Source organism: Pinus tabuliformis, chromosome X (genome assembly GCF_031772625.1).
Source record: "Pinus tabuliformis cultivar Carrire ecotype Pingquan chromosome X, CPIR1, whole genome shotgun sequence".
Taxonomy (NCBI): domain Eukaryota; kingdom Viridiplantae; phylum Streptophyta; class Pinopsida; order Pinales; family Pinaceae; genus Pinus; species Pinus tabuliformis.
Genome location: NC_142308.1, coordinates 46,102,126 through 46,115,956, shown reverse-complemented (window position 1 = coordinate 46,115,956; position 13,831 = coordinate 46,102,126). Strand labels below are relative to the sequence as shown.

Genomic DNA, 13,831 nt, shown 5'->3' with positions numbered 1-13,831 from the left:
GGAGGTTGAAATAATTTCCCAGAAACTCCCCAATAGGTTGAAGAGAATCTACATTCCAGAAATGAAGAGGGAGGTTTTAAAAACTTCGCACAAATTAGCAGAGAACATAAGGCCTTACCGTTGGGATAAAAAATTCGTGACGAGGCCACATATACGATGCAAGGCTCCCTCAAAACTAGGGATTGTTCTTCAACAACTTTTCCCTGTGAACTACTTCCAAAAGCAGCGACGATAAATGATCATTTGGATTATTTTACAACTTTACCAGGAATCATATTATAGCTTTATTAGGAATAATATTTTATGTTCATGATTTTGAGCTGATGATGTTTAGGGCTCAAATGTAACCCCATGCTTTGTAGGCATGCACCTTCTTGCAGGAACTTGGGAAGTTTTGACTGGATGCATAGAGGCTTATGCATGCAAATCTACTTTGGAATGTAATATAGGAGTATTTTGACGACCAAATCAACTTCTACATTGAATTTGATTTAGAAGTAATATCACTTTTTTTTTTTCCCATGTATGCTAATAACCAGGGGGGACCTATTGCAAGGAGTTCCTTAATAGTGCTCCCATTCCCCGTCAATCCAAAGCCCCGTGGGCAAAAATAATATCACTTTAATGCAATCACATATGCAGTTTTATACATCACATATGTTTTATGTATTTTTAATATTTATATGTCACGTTGAACGATATACTATTTGTATTTTTTTGAAGAAACTGATGTATATTTATCTTCCTTTGGATCCATTAAATATGTGCATATCAGTGATCGTTCCCTAGTAATTTAAATTCAAGGATTCAATCATTTTTTTTTTTTTTAAATAGAATGGGTAGCATTTTCATTAGATAAATTGGAAAATGGCCAGGTCCCATACAATCTTGGAGAGCAAGCTCTCAAAAATGTTCATCATTTTAACTTGAAGAAGGAACTTATTACTATCAACATTATTTACAAATGAGCTTTGTACATAGCCTATACTGTAGACTTTCCAAAAAAACCCCACTTATTCTATAGATCGACAAAACATAGATGTAACTTAAAAGAAAACTTCTACCCGCTGCTTCCATGTTCATTCTCTCAAGGCTTCATTTGTAGTCGTAACCAATTCTTCAACATCGCCCACCCCAGGTTCTAAGTCCTGAACAACAGTGTCCGCAACACCTTCAGCATGAGGGATAGAGCCGTCCCTAAATTCGAATACTTCTTTCAACATCCCGATTGTTGCAGTCTCGACTTTGACTTCAGTAATCGTGCCCTAGTAATTTAAATTCAAGGATTCAATCATTTTTTTAAATAGAACGGGTAGCATTTTCATTAGATAAATTGGAAAAGGGTCAGGTCCCATACAATCTTGGAGAGCAAGCTCTCAAAAATGTTCATGATTTTAACCTGAAGAAGGATCCTATTGCTACCAATGTTATTTACAAACGAGCTTTGTACATAGCCTATACTGTAGACTTTCCAAAAAACCCCACCAAATTCTATAAATCGACAAAACATAGATATAACTTAAAAGAAAACTTCTACCCACTGCTTCCAGGATCAATTTCTCTCGAGGCTTCGTCTGCAGTCGTAACCAGTTCTTCAACATCGCCCACCCCAGGTTCCATGGCTTGAACAATAGCGTACTCAACACCTTCAGCATGAGGGACAAAGCCGTCCCCAAATCCGAATACTTCTTTCAACACCTCGACTGTTGCAGTCTCGACTTTGACTTCAATGTTCTCCACTTTTTGTCCCAGACTCATCACGTCTATACACAGGCTCTCCATAGTTTTCTGCAATAATTCCATGTCTTTGCCGAGTCCCAACAACTGGGCATACAAAACCGCCATTTTCTCATTGATTTCTTTTACAATTTCCTTTATGACATGCATACAGGAGCTGTCGACCATGTCTTCTAAACTCCCGTTGTGACCCAAATCGGCTCTGCTACCACCACCATTGCTAGCAGATGCCATTTTCTTGGCTAATCTACCCTGAACTAACAAGATCTGATTTACCGTTTGCAACTATCTGCTATAAATATTTGCCTGGTTCATTCTGACATTCCTTCCTGTCTTATCCTTCATTAATGCGAATGGATTCTGCATCATGGCGAAATAGCTACCCTCCATCTCCTCCATTGTCGAAACAAGCCTAGAGTGAACTATGATGGTACTTTCCCACCTCGCGAATGGAACTGTATTAAAACTCCAGGGAAATAACCGAGGACGCATCTCCCACTTGTCATAGATCACGGCCTTCGAACTACGGCTGTCACACCTGTTCTATAACTTCCTACCAACCGCCCCTGCTCCCAACGCACTGCAAAAGGCCATCGAGGAGACCATTAGAAACGTTGATGTTCAGACCCTGCCAAAGGGAGAGAGCTTTTGCTTGATTGTTCATGGCGTTGCCTAGTCCCCATGCAAACTTTATTTCTGTCTTTCCTTCGAGGTTTATTATTACCCTTCTCGCTCCCGCCTCCCCGAAGGATTCAATCATTATTAAGGTATGGGATCTACAAGGATATGACAACTAGCAAGCCATCAAGAAAGTTAGGATCTTTTTGAACATCCTCAAGGAAAGATTATTGTTGGATGTAAATGGAAAATAAATTCAAAGCTTATAGTTACATTGATAAGTTATTAAGTACAAAGAAACCCCTCGCATGAGGTGAAACATTTCCTTTTGCTTGGACATCGTGTCGAGGGGTATCTATTTCTCAAAGTTACCAAGGGTTCACACTTGGAAGTACTTGAGGGTCATCTACTTGGTCAAAATCGCCCAGGGTTCATGGCTAGAGCCATCTGGTTATTTGGTGTTGGTTCTTGTTCGTTTTTTTTAGCTTTGGTCTTATTGTGGTGAATTGTTTGGTCTTACCACTCCACTACAACCAAATGTCTATATATATAGATATATATTTTCTTTAGTACAAGCCTCACTCTTTGAAGGAAATTTTTGAAAGGGACATTGATTGTTATGTTTATTTTCTTCTTTAGCTTGAGGTGTCTTTTAGTAACCTTGTCATTTTCTTCAAACATTTAACATCATGTGTTTTTGAATTTTAGGTGTTAGATGAAGCAGACAGGTTGTTGAACATGGATTTTGAACAAGAAATTGATGAAATCCTTAAGGTTATTCCTAGGGAGAGAAAGACATATTTATTCTCGGCAACAATGACAAATAAGGTATTGTAATTACATATGTGAAATTGTATTCCATATTGGATGTCCTTTGGAATTTGAGCTTTATTTGTAATTTTGTTTTTCCAATCGATTTATATTCCTAATAGTTTGTTCTCTCTAGTGTGCTTTGGTTGCAATGCCAATTAATTATTACAATATTTGAGAAGAGATGCCGTGCAAAAGAAACAAAATCACAGCATAGTATCACTGGTCGATTTACAAATGAAAAGGATGCATTTTTTATTCACATTCCATTTGGAAGGTAGTTTGCACATTTGAGTTGTCGGACTAGGTTTTTGATAAAGATGTGTAGTTTACTTTTTTTTTTTTTTTTCACTTTTTAATTCGGCAAAGTTTATTAAAGAACATTTTGCTACTACTGCTTATGCAAAGCTAATTTTATCCTTTATATTTGTATTGAATCAATAACAATTATGATATAGAAGACCCCTCTATGTTAAGTCCAAAAGCATAATGGGAAAATCCTTCTGTTCTACATGGATGACTCTTTAATGATGTAGTTTTCTTTGAATTTCCATGCTCCTTGATGCAAAATTCTTTCATGATAACCATAAATTTAGTGATACATCAATCTGAGTTTTTGCAAAATCATATCTCTAGTATCTACTTTAAGAACTACTATTTAAGAGGCTCAGGCTAGAAAAAATCTGGCATTTTGTTGCTTTATATACTTTTAGAAAGCCTTTGACATAGTTCGATGTCATCTTTTCTTGATTCAGTACAATGATTGGGGATTTCATATTAAATTCAATTAGCCACTTTGTCCATGTATGAGGCAATCACAGGACAGGTCTGCACTCCAGGTAATTTTGCAGAAGTCTTAGGGATGCCGCTCACACCTTTGTTTTGGCCTCCGTATTGACAAGATAGAGGGGTACCTTTGGAAGACTCTTGGTCCAAATGATGCTTGTCACCTTTTGAATACAATAATTTATATTCTCATTTTACTAATGGTTTGGAGCTTTTGTTTCACATACATGGAGGTTTGTAGAAGCAATTGGACATTCTTGTTGCCTTTTATATGAATTGATAATTGACAATGGACCTTGAAGACCAAGGTAATGGCTTCCAGTCTTCCTAAATGAGAGGTCTTGGAGAGTAGTTTGACCCATAGTTTTAAAACTCGGACCCGGACTCCAACTCAAGCGCTAATCAACTCGGGTTTCAACTTGGACTTTGATCAATTTGGACTGGTTTCATTTCAATGACTTGGTTTTCAAAAATGTAATAAAATAATTAAATTTTACTGAAAAATAATATTTTTAAGATTCCAAACCATTAGAGATAAAATACGTGAAGTTTGCTCATCTATATACCATGTAAGAGTGAATATATCAAAATGGCACCTTGTGCAATACATATCAGCAACAAAAGTGCAATACAACTCAAGTCCACTGCTGACTCAAAAGGCTTGAAATAAATAAATACTCCATTATCTTTTCATGCACATGCAGTACCCTCGCTTGTGACATTGTAAATACTAAGGTATGTAAACATTTCATGTAATAAAGATGTAACTTGATGGGATCCCTCTCTAGAGTCAAAACCCCAGTAGAGGGAAATGATGTAATCCTTTGGAAAAGCCCAAGATTTTGATATGTAATAGAACCAAAGAAAGTTCACTGAATCTAATTGCTACTTGTTAACTGAAAGAACATGGATCTGCTTTGCTTGACAAATGTAAACAAGTGGCATACACCTAATTACCACTTGGTTCAAATATTTCTTCTATTGGACCCCTGCAAATAAATTGAAAAAAGGCTCAAATATTTGTCTGAGTTTTGTGGAGGCAATAGAGGATAGTGCATTACTGATTTCAATGCTTTTTTCTGACCGTGCAGAGTCTTGTGTCTCAAGGATATATATGAATTTTAGAATTCCAAGTGTTAATCAACTCCTTATTTTATGTAGTGACATACAAGCATTCAATTTCATAGGGAATGGAAATTTGCTAAATCATTCAAAATGTATTATCAACAAGGTAGCTCAATAGAAAACAAGATCGTGGCACAGGAGAGCTGTTTATCTCGAGTGACTTTGCAATTGGGTTAAAATTTCAAAACTGGCAAAACAATAAAACGCTATTTAGGAATGTAAAAATAAAATTTATGTTCTAATTTTTCATCACTGTCACAATATTCTGTTGAATATAAATTGGGCAAACAAAATACGAGAAAATGGGTCATGGCAAATTTTAGCGAAAGAGAGGAATTTGTGCTACTATTGGTCTTTATCTCGACATTTTGATCCCTCACAGTGATCATCATCAGGGACCAAATGCTCAATCCCAGAATTACATTGTTATCCTATCTCTGTTTTCTGCTGGGGTCTGGTGGTGACTTGGCCTGTCCAGAACAGAGTTGGATTACAGTGTCCCCCTAAGCAGAGTTGAAGGCTGAATCAACTTCACCTATCAACTTGGCCAGTTGACCAGTTCCAAGTCGAACCAGGCCTGTTTTTAAAACTATGGAATGTTGAGCTAAGGGCAGGCCATTGAGTCTGCATGTTATGTAATTTTGATGTTCTCTTCTTTGATCATGGTGTCTTTTATAAATTTGGATGCTCTCTTATTTGCAATGTTGCAGTAATCGTTATCGGGATATTATCGGCGAGGGGAAAAAATCGTAAAAATTGGAAAAAAATCGCTAAAAATCGAGAAAAAATTGTAACATACAAAAATATTCATTTTTTTTTTTTTCAAAATTTTTAATATCTAAAGCATCTACAACATAAAATAAATACATTGACACATAAATATGATAAAAGAACTAATATATAAGATGTGTAATATCATTTCTAGTGCTACATCACACATAATAGTGAATCATGTCTTGAATAGTAAGTCCTGACTCCTGAGTCTAACTCAGCCTCAAAATATCAACAAAAAATATAATAAGGTATCACATATCATGAGTCATAATGTCATATACAATGAAATGAACCAAATAACTAAAGTCTAATACTACTGATTTCCTTTGCCCCTCTAGATGTAGATGCCGGTGGAGTTGGTAGTGGACTCTGCTGTGCTCTAGAAGCTGAAGAACTAGGAGCTACAAGAGGTAGATCACCTCCTCTATTGGTGACAGGGGTACCTTGGGTAGGTTGTGTCACCGCTGCCTCCTCTTTTTTTTTGGTTTTTTTTCTCCCCAAAGATTTTTTCCCCAAAAATCGCGTGATTTTTTGTGAAAAATTTTTTAGCATAAAAATCGGGCGATAATATCTCCAAACTCAAAAAATCGCGATTTTCGCAACACTGCTTATTTGATCTCAGTGTCTTAAATAAATTTGGTTGTTTTCTTCATTGATTGTGGTGTTTATATTAATTTGGGTGTTATCTTCTTTGATCTTGGTAACTTTTTAACTTTGGATGCTCTCTTTTTTGGCCTTGGCTTCTCCATGTGACCTGTTAGCTTTGAGGTGCACTGCTGCTATTTTAATTGAAATTTCCCCTGTTTTAGCTCTGATGGTCCACGTCTCCTCTTGCGTTGCTTTGGCCATAAACCGGACTAAAAAATTATACACCCGGGCTCATAAATATCGACGGGTCTGCTCTTGGTTCATCTCCTCTGCTGCTACGTGGCGCTCGAGGAATGGAATCGGGCGCGCTCCGACCTTTACCACTTATCGCCCAATGATTGCCCGATATAAACCATTTCCGCTTGAGTAAAAACCGCTCCCGGGCGTTATCCTTCGAGCACCTCCTCCGCTTGATAGCCGTTTGATCTACCCATCTAAGATTTAACGGCTCGGACTTATTCCACTCCCGCCACGACTTCAAGCCTTCGGGGATTGATCTCCTCTGTCCATTCCTCCCGATCCAACAACCCTCGTTCACGATCACCATAGTTCATCCTCCGCCACCTGACCACCATCCAACGGCCTCCGTACCCCACTTCCCACCAGTCGCCCGGGGAGAAAATTTGTTGGCTTTGTCAGTGTTTTGGATAGTTCAGACAATGAACTGAAATAACAGAATGCATGGCCTAAAAGGGGAAAAACAACAGCACGATGCAGCAGAACCAACAGAAATGATCATGGAACGCGCTGGCACGCTGCACGAGTGAACCACATGACAGCGCGGCGAAATTACTAGAATTTGATTACCGTATTTGTTAGAAAGAGAGCTCTCTGAGCTCATGTTTGTCTAGTTATGGCATCAAGTAGTTAGAAGACAAAGGGGACAGATTAAGACATCTCGAGCCTCAGAGACTTTGAGAGTATTGTAAAAAGCCTATAAATGGTCGAAAGTTCGAAGGAATAGAGGTTCAACTTTTGGGGACTGTGAATACTCTGTTCCTCCCAGTGTCTCATCTTCATTCCAGTAATGCAAAGCTTCTTTTGCTGTTACATGTTCAATTCCCATCTTCTCCTGTGTTTTAAGCTTGTGCTTGAATAGGTTATTCATGTTTTCTTCTGTATCTAATGCCAGATAACTGTCATCTTATCTCTGCATTGATAAACTAGATTTGCAAGCTTCATTTACTTTTTGTAGCTAGCCATTCATATGTGTTTATGTATGTATCTGCCGGTACAGTTAGGATTCTCCATCTATTCATTGAATCTATAAACTATTGAGCATTAATGGTTGAAAGCCTTGTCAAGCTGAGGGTGTTCATGCATGTCTTGAGTGAAAACAGAGTTGAACAATCATCTGACTTGATCCAAACCCCAATCCATTCCAGTAGTTCAGAGAACGATATTGAAGATTTATATGTTGCCAGGCATCTCCAAGCTACAACCTAAGAGAGTTTCCTGGAGTGTTAACATAATTGGCGCCGTTGTTGGGAAGAGGAGACTGAAGCTTAGCTTCCTTGGGGGACGACACAGATCTAGCTTTGATAATAGACAGAGTCTGGACACTGTTTGGGTTGTAGTCATCTATTTGGCAACTCTACTGGAGGACGAACCTTTTGACGACTCCACTCCATAGTTCTGGCTCAGTTTGTGAGGCATACTCGGAGAAATCCTCAAAATCCATGAGCTGACCCAGTACCTGACCCTGAAAAAACCATCAAAGAAAGAAAGGGGTTGCAGAAAGGATCATCAGGTTCAGGTAGCTCTAAACAATATTCTATATCTCTTCAAGAAAATCTTGTAATAGAACAAATACATGTTGAGAGTATAGCATCTAATACTAGCAGTGAAGAAAAATCTCAGAGATTCATAGAGCTCCTTATTCTTTAGGTTCTTCTTTCGTTGTAAGCCCAAAGGAAGCCTCTCCTCCTATCCATCATACTTCTTTAATCCTATCGGTCACTTCTCAACCCTCTGTCATTCAGACTTCCAGTACCCTTATAGCCACCACAGCTATGGCAACACCTACCAAAATGGAAAGAATCATAGCTGCTAGGTATGGACCCCTAGTACTGCCCACTCCTTTGAATGCCATGCCTACTGGAGAATATCAGAAGTATATGCCTAAGTTCACTGGGACTGAAGGTGTTACAGTTGAGGAACATCTTGAATCATTTTATAGTTATGCTGATAACCTAGACATTAGTGAAGATGATGTATGGATGAGAGTCTTTGTCCAAAGTCTAGATGGAGAGGCTAGAAAATGGTTCAGAGAACTAACCCCAAGGTCTATAACAGATATTGAGGCTTTAGATGATGCATTCCTAAAGCATTGGGGGGATAAGAAGGATCTACTCTACTACCACACCGAGTTTGGGAACTTAAAGAGAGAAAATGGTGAGTTGTCCGATTTTAATAAGAGGTTTAACCGCATGTACAATAAGATAGCAGCTGAGGTAAAACCCACCACTACCTCTGCTAAACTCACCTATGCCAATGCCTTTGATTCTGACTTCTGTCTACTGTTGAGGGAGAGACGATGTGCTACCTTGGTTGATATGCAGGATGCAGCCTTGGAAGTAGAATCAAACATTATGGCCACAGAGAAGCTCAAGGGGAATATTGATAGAAGGAGACAGAGGGGCAAATCTTCATCATCTTCAGATCCCAAGATAGATAAAATGACCAAGATGATAGAGTCATTAGCTTTTGAAATCTCCAAATTAAAGGTTGAGCAGCACCTTGGGAAAGGAAGAGTTCCTAATACCTTTGCTCCTAGATATCCAAATCCATATAGAAGAACTAATGAGCAGTTGCAGATTCTGCAAAGAAGCAAAAATGCCAATGAAGACCAAAGGGTTAAGACCCCTTTCCAAAATGTAGTCATGGAAGAAGAGCAGTTTGAAGAAGATGATGAGATCCATTGTTTGGAAGACAAAGGCAGTGCCTCCTTTTTGACCTTAGCTGCCTATGAAAAGTCATTATTCAATGACCAAATCAGCCAAGAGTGGGATGGTGGAGCTGTTATGCAAACTGATGATCAACACAGATATGATCTGAGGTTGAAGATGAATAATGCCAAGGAAACTCCTGTTCGGAGAGTTGCTGTCCCTGCAATACAACAAACTAATAAGCAGAAACGACTCGCAGTTGATTCCATCATCCTCAAAGCTCCAGCTCACGAGGTAAGAGGCCTTGACAAGTCTCTTTCTCTTTTTAGTTTTGAATCAAAAATTCAAAAGCTAAGCATACCTATACCTTTGATTGAACTAGTGAAGAATGAGTCCTTCAAGAGATCTATCCTCAAGGCCCTTGAGCCTAAAGCCATCCAAGCCTCCATTGACTATGTAAATTTGCAAGACGACAAACCAACTGTTGTTTTCAGCCCAATGATTGAAAATTGTGATGACAGCTCCCCATCATTCTATGTCTCTGACTATCCATGACAAAATACTTCACAATTGCCTTTTGGACACAGGAGCCAGCCATAATCCAATGCCCAAGGCTGTCATGGATGAGTTGGGTCTTGACATTACCAAGTCTTATCATGACCTGTTTTCTTTTGACTCTAGAAAAGTGAAATGTTTGGGGTTAATCAAAGACCTAGCCATCACCTTGTCTCAGCTGCCCAGGAAGAGCATGATGATGGATATTGTGGTAGCAGATGTACCCACCAAGTTTGGCATGTTGCTTTCCAGATGTTGGATCAAGAGATTAGGTGGAACATTGCAAAATGATCTGTGATATGCTACTATCCCAGTTTTTGGAGGTGAGAGTAGGAGATTATACAGAGAAGCTTAGTTGGCTTATATCATCAATGATGAAAGGAATTCCACTAATCATCCCATCTATGTTGTCGACATTGATTTTGGAGTCTGTATTCTTCAGATTGAAGAATCCCAGTTGGCCTCCATGCAGCTTAGGAAACCGGTTAACTTTTCAGGTCACAAATAACTTAGCAGAGTACGAAGCCTTGATATTGGGCTTAAACGCTGCTAAAGAAATTGGCATCAAAGGTCTGAAGGTGTTTGGAGATGCAGACCTTATCATTCAGCAGGTCAACAAAACTTTCCAAGTAAAGCATCCAAGGTTGAAAGCATACAAAGATGAAGTATGGAAGCTCAAGGGTTCTTTTAATAGTTTTAGCATTTCTTACATCCCTAGAATGAAGAACCAACTTGATGATTCCCTTGCTATGTCTGCTAGCACGTTTTTTCCTCCTTTGCCTCCTAAATTGACTTATGAAGTTTACGTGAAATATAGACCATCTCTGCCTGACAATGTCAAACACTGGAATTTTTTTGAAGATGATGATGAAATTAAGGTTTTTACAAGTCATTGATGAATTTTGCTGAAATGCACATTGACCAAGAAAACGAAACCATTGAAGAATGCAACCAGTCCAAGCTAAAAGACGAGATTGGTCAGGATAGCATTGTTCAACTGCCTAGTAACCATATACCCAAAGGATTGGTGCCCCTAGAGAACCTGTTTGATCATAATGATGTACCTTATAAGCTTGCCAAAAAAGAAAATGAGTCTGCAGTTCATAGACATAATGTAGGGAGTCCAACCCATCCAAAGTAAATAAGTCTGTCCACTCACTTGTCTTCTGCCCAAAGTTCCGAGTATTGCACCCTGATGAAACAATTTGCTGATATTTTTGCTTGGGAGTATAATGATCTTAAGATCTATGACACCAACATCATTCAACATGAGATTCCACTGGAGAAGAACACCATCCCTTTTAAGCAGAAATTAAGACCTATTAGCCCTCTCTTTTTGCCTTTGATTGAAAAGGAAATCAAGAAGCTATTGGATGCCAAGATCATAGTTCCCCTAAGGTATTCAAAGTGGATAGCTAACCTTGTGGTAGTAAGAAAGAAGAATGGAGAAATCAGGCTTTGCGTTGACTTCAGGTATCTGAACAAATGCTCTAAAAAAGACAACTACCCCCTGCTTAAGATGGAACACTTGCTGCAAAAAGTTTCATGGGCTAGAGTCATGTCTTTCTTAGATGGATTTTCACGTTACAATCAGATTGCTGTACATCCAGAAGATCAGGAAAAGACTACCTTCACTACTCCTTGGTATTAGAATATATTAGAATATTCCTATTTAGCATTTAATGCTCATTCCTTTTAGCTGTTGCTATTTATATTCTTTTAGCAGTTTCTTTGATGAAACTGAGTGTTTCTATATTCTACATAGAAACCTGATGTTTCTATTATTGTAAATATCTCTGTATTATGATTGAGCTGTTTGCTCATTCGAAATTAATTCATTAAACATTCTTTTATGGTATCAGAGCAAGGTTAAGAGATTTCTTGAACAATAATTCTCTCTGCATCGTAATCTCTTGAGTCCTTTCTAAGGTCGAGCCCTCTGTAAGCCAGGCAACCTTCACTGAGTCTTAGCCTCGGCTTTGCTCGCTGTGATAAAAGCTTACAGTCGTCCATCTCGATACATAAATGGATTCTTCCCTTGCATGATCATTTTATTAAGGAAATAACTTTGTGGCGGTGACTGTTTTCGTGGGAGCGGAATTTTTTTTTGGCTGGCCAGTTTTGCTTGGAATCGTGGATCCGGCTATCTTCTTCTTCACCTGGCGGCTACTCGACCACAACATGGAATTTCTCAGCATTCGTGATCCAGGTGTTTTCTCTCAAAACTCATTTGTTTTTTTGAAAGTCAGACTCGTGGTTTGAAAATTCGATCTGCGGGCAAATTCGTGGTTTTATTTTCAAAGCTGTCAAACCCGTGGATACGCGTGTATTTTTGAAACTCGTGGATATTCATTTTGAAGCCCGAGGATTTACATTTGAAACCCGTGGATACACATTTGAAACCTGTGGATATATATTTTGGCGTGGATATATATTTCCGACCCGTGGCAGTTGAAACCCGTGGATATATATTTCCGACCCGTGGATACACATTTGAAACCTGTGGATATATATTTTGGCGTGGATATATATTTCCGACCCGTGGCAGTTGAAACCCGTGGATATATATTTCAGACCCGTGGATACATATTTGAAACCCGTGGTTCATTTATATTTCAAACCTGAGGATAAATATTTGAAACCCGTGGTCCATATATACAGTTGAAACCCGTGGATATATATTTCCGACCAATGAATCTATATAGCGCATACACCTGTGGATCTATATAGCTGAGCCGTATATAGCTGAGACGTATATCTCTGAGTCGTTTACAGCTGAGACGTGACGTGAAGCCTTGATAGCTCACGTGGGCCAACTTGTTTAGATATTCGTATTTGATTTATCAGCGTTACCAATCCGTGGTGCTTGCCGGAATTTTTATCCGTGGTATTTGTGGTTCTGGTTGCCGGAATTTTTATCAGCGGAATTTTTTTGTGATCCTGACAGCCTCCTTTACAAGCTATACACGTGTGGTAGACTTGCATTCTCCTGTGGGAAACTGTATTCTCAGAAATATATATTTTGTGCTAGCAGTATTACCATTGTTTTAGACTGGAGAGATATCTTTGCTGGGTAAAATTTTTTTTTAGCAGGACAAAGTCTGTTCTTTAATTTACACCAGGATAAACAGTCAGCTACATTGTTCTTGTGTGTCATACTTCTGTATTTTCTTTGTGAAAATGGCCACACTTACCAATCTGATGTTAGAAGGAAATCAACGCTTTAATGGCAGCAACTATAACATTTGGAAACAAAGAATGTTGACCATTTTTGAGTACAGGCGTCTTGATCAACTCATTTTGGGCAAAGAGCTTCGTCCAGGTACAGCCGGGACCGATCAAGATAAATTTGATGATCGAAATCGAGAGGCTGTTATGCTTCTCAAGCTCTCTGTCGCTGATGATCAGTTACCACAGATCCCTTCTGGCAAGACAGCTGCTGAAATCTGGCAACAGTTGAAAGAATTGCATGAGACATCTGATAAAAGCAGAGCTTTTTTTCTCAAAAATCAGTTGTTCTCCATCATGATGGACGAACATATGTCTTTACAGGAACATCTCAACAAAATTAAAGACATTCGAGATCAGCTCGAAGCCATTGGTCGGACCATGGAGGAGGAAGATATGGTAGTCATTACTTTGAAAAGTCTACCGAAATCTTATGAACACTTCATTGAAACACTCAACATTACCACCACAAATGTTGATCTGAAGTTTCCAGATTTATGTACCAAACTTCTGCAGCAGGATCGGTGGAAACAACAGTTTGGTAGTAGTGCTTCATCAGTGTTCTCGGAAAATGCATTTTTTGCAAAATATCAGTCCTCTCAGTCCTTTCAGCAGAAAGGCTCCTCTCAGCCTTTTGATCTTGCTCGGAAGAAAAGTGTGCA

The 13,831-nt window shown here is 38.8% G+C and overlaps 1 protein-coding gene across 1 annotated transcript in view; it reads left to right on the top strand.

Annotated features, from left to right (window-relative positions):
• The window catches only part of LOC149138246 (DEAD-box ATP-dependent RNA helicase 10-like), a 191,109-nt gene that overhangs the window by 140,126 nt on the left and 37,152 nt on the right, over nucleotides 1–13,831 (top strand). Inside the window, exon 6 of the mRNA XM_089450305.1 lies at nucleotides 3,064–3,183. Within this exon, the coding sequence (XP_089306431.1) occupies nucleotides 3,064–3,183 (120 nt within the window). The remainder of the gene's footprint in view (nucleotides 1–3,063; nucleotides 3,184–13,831) is intronic.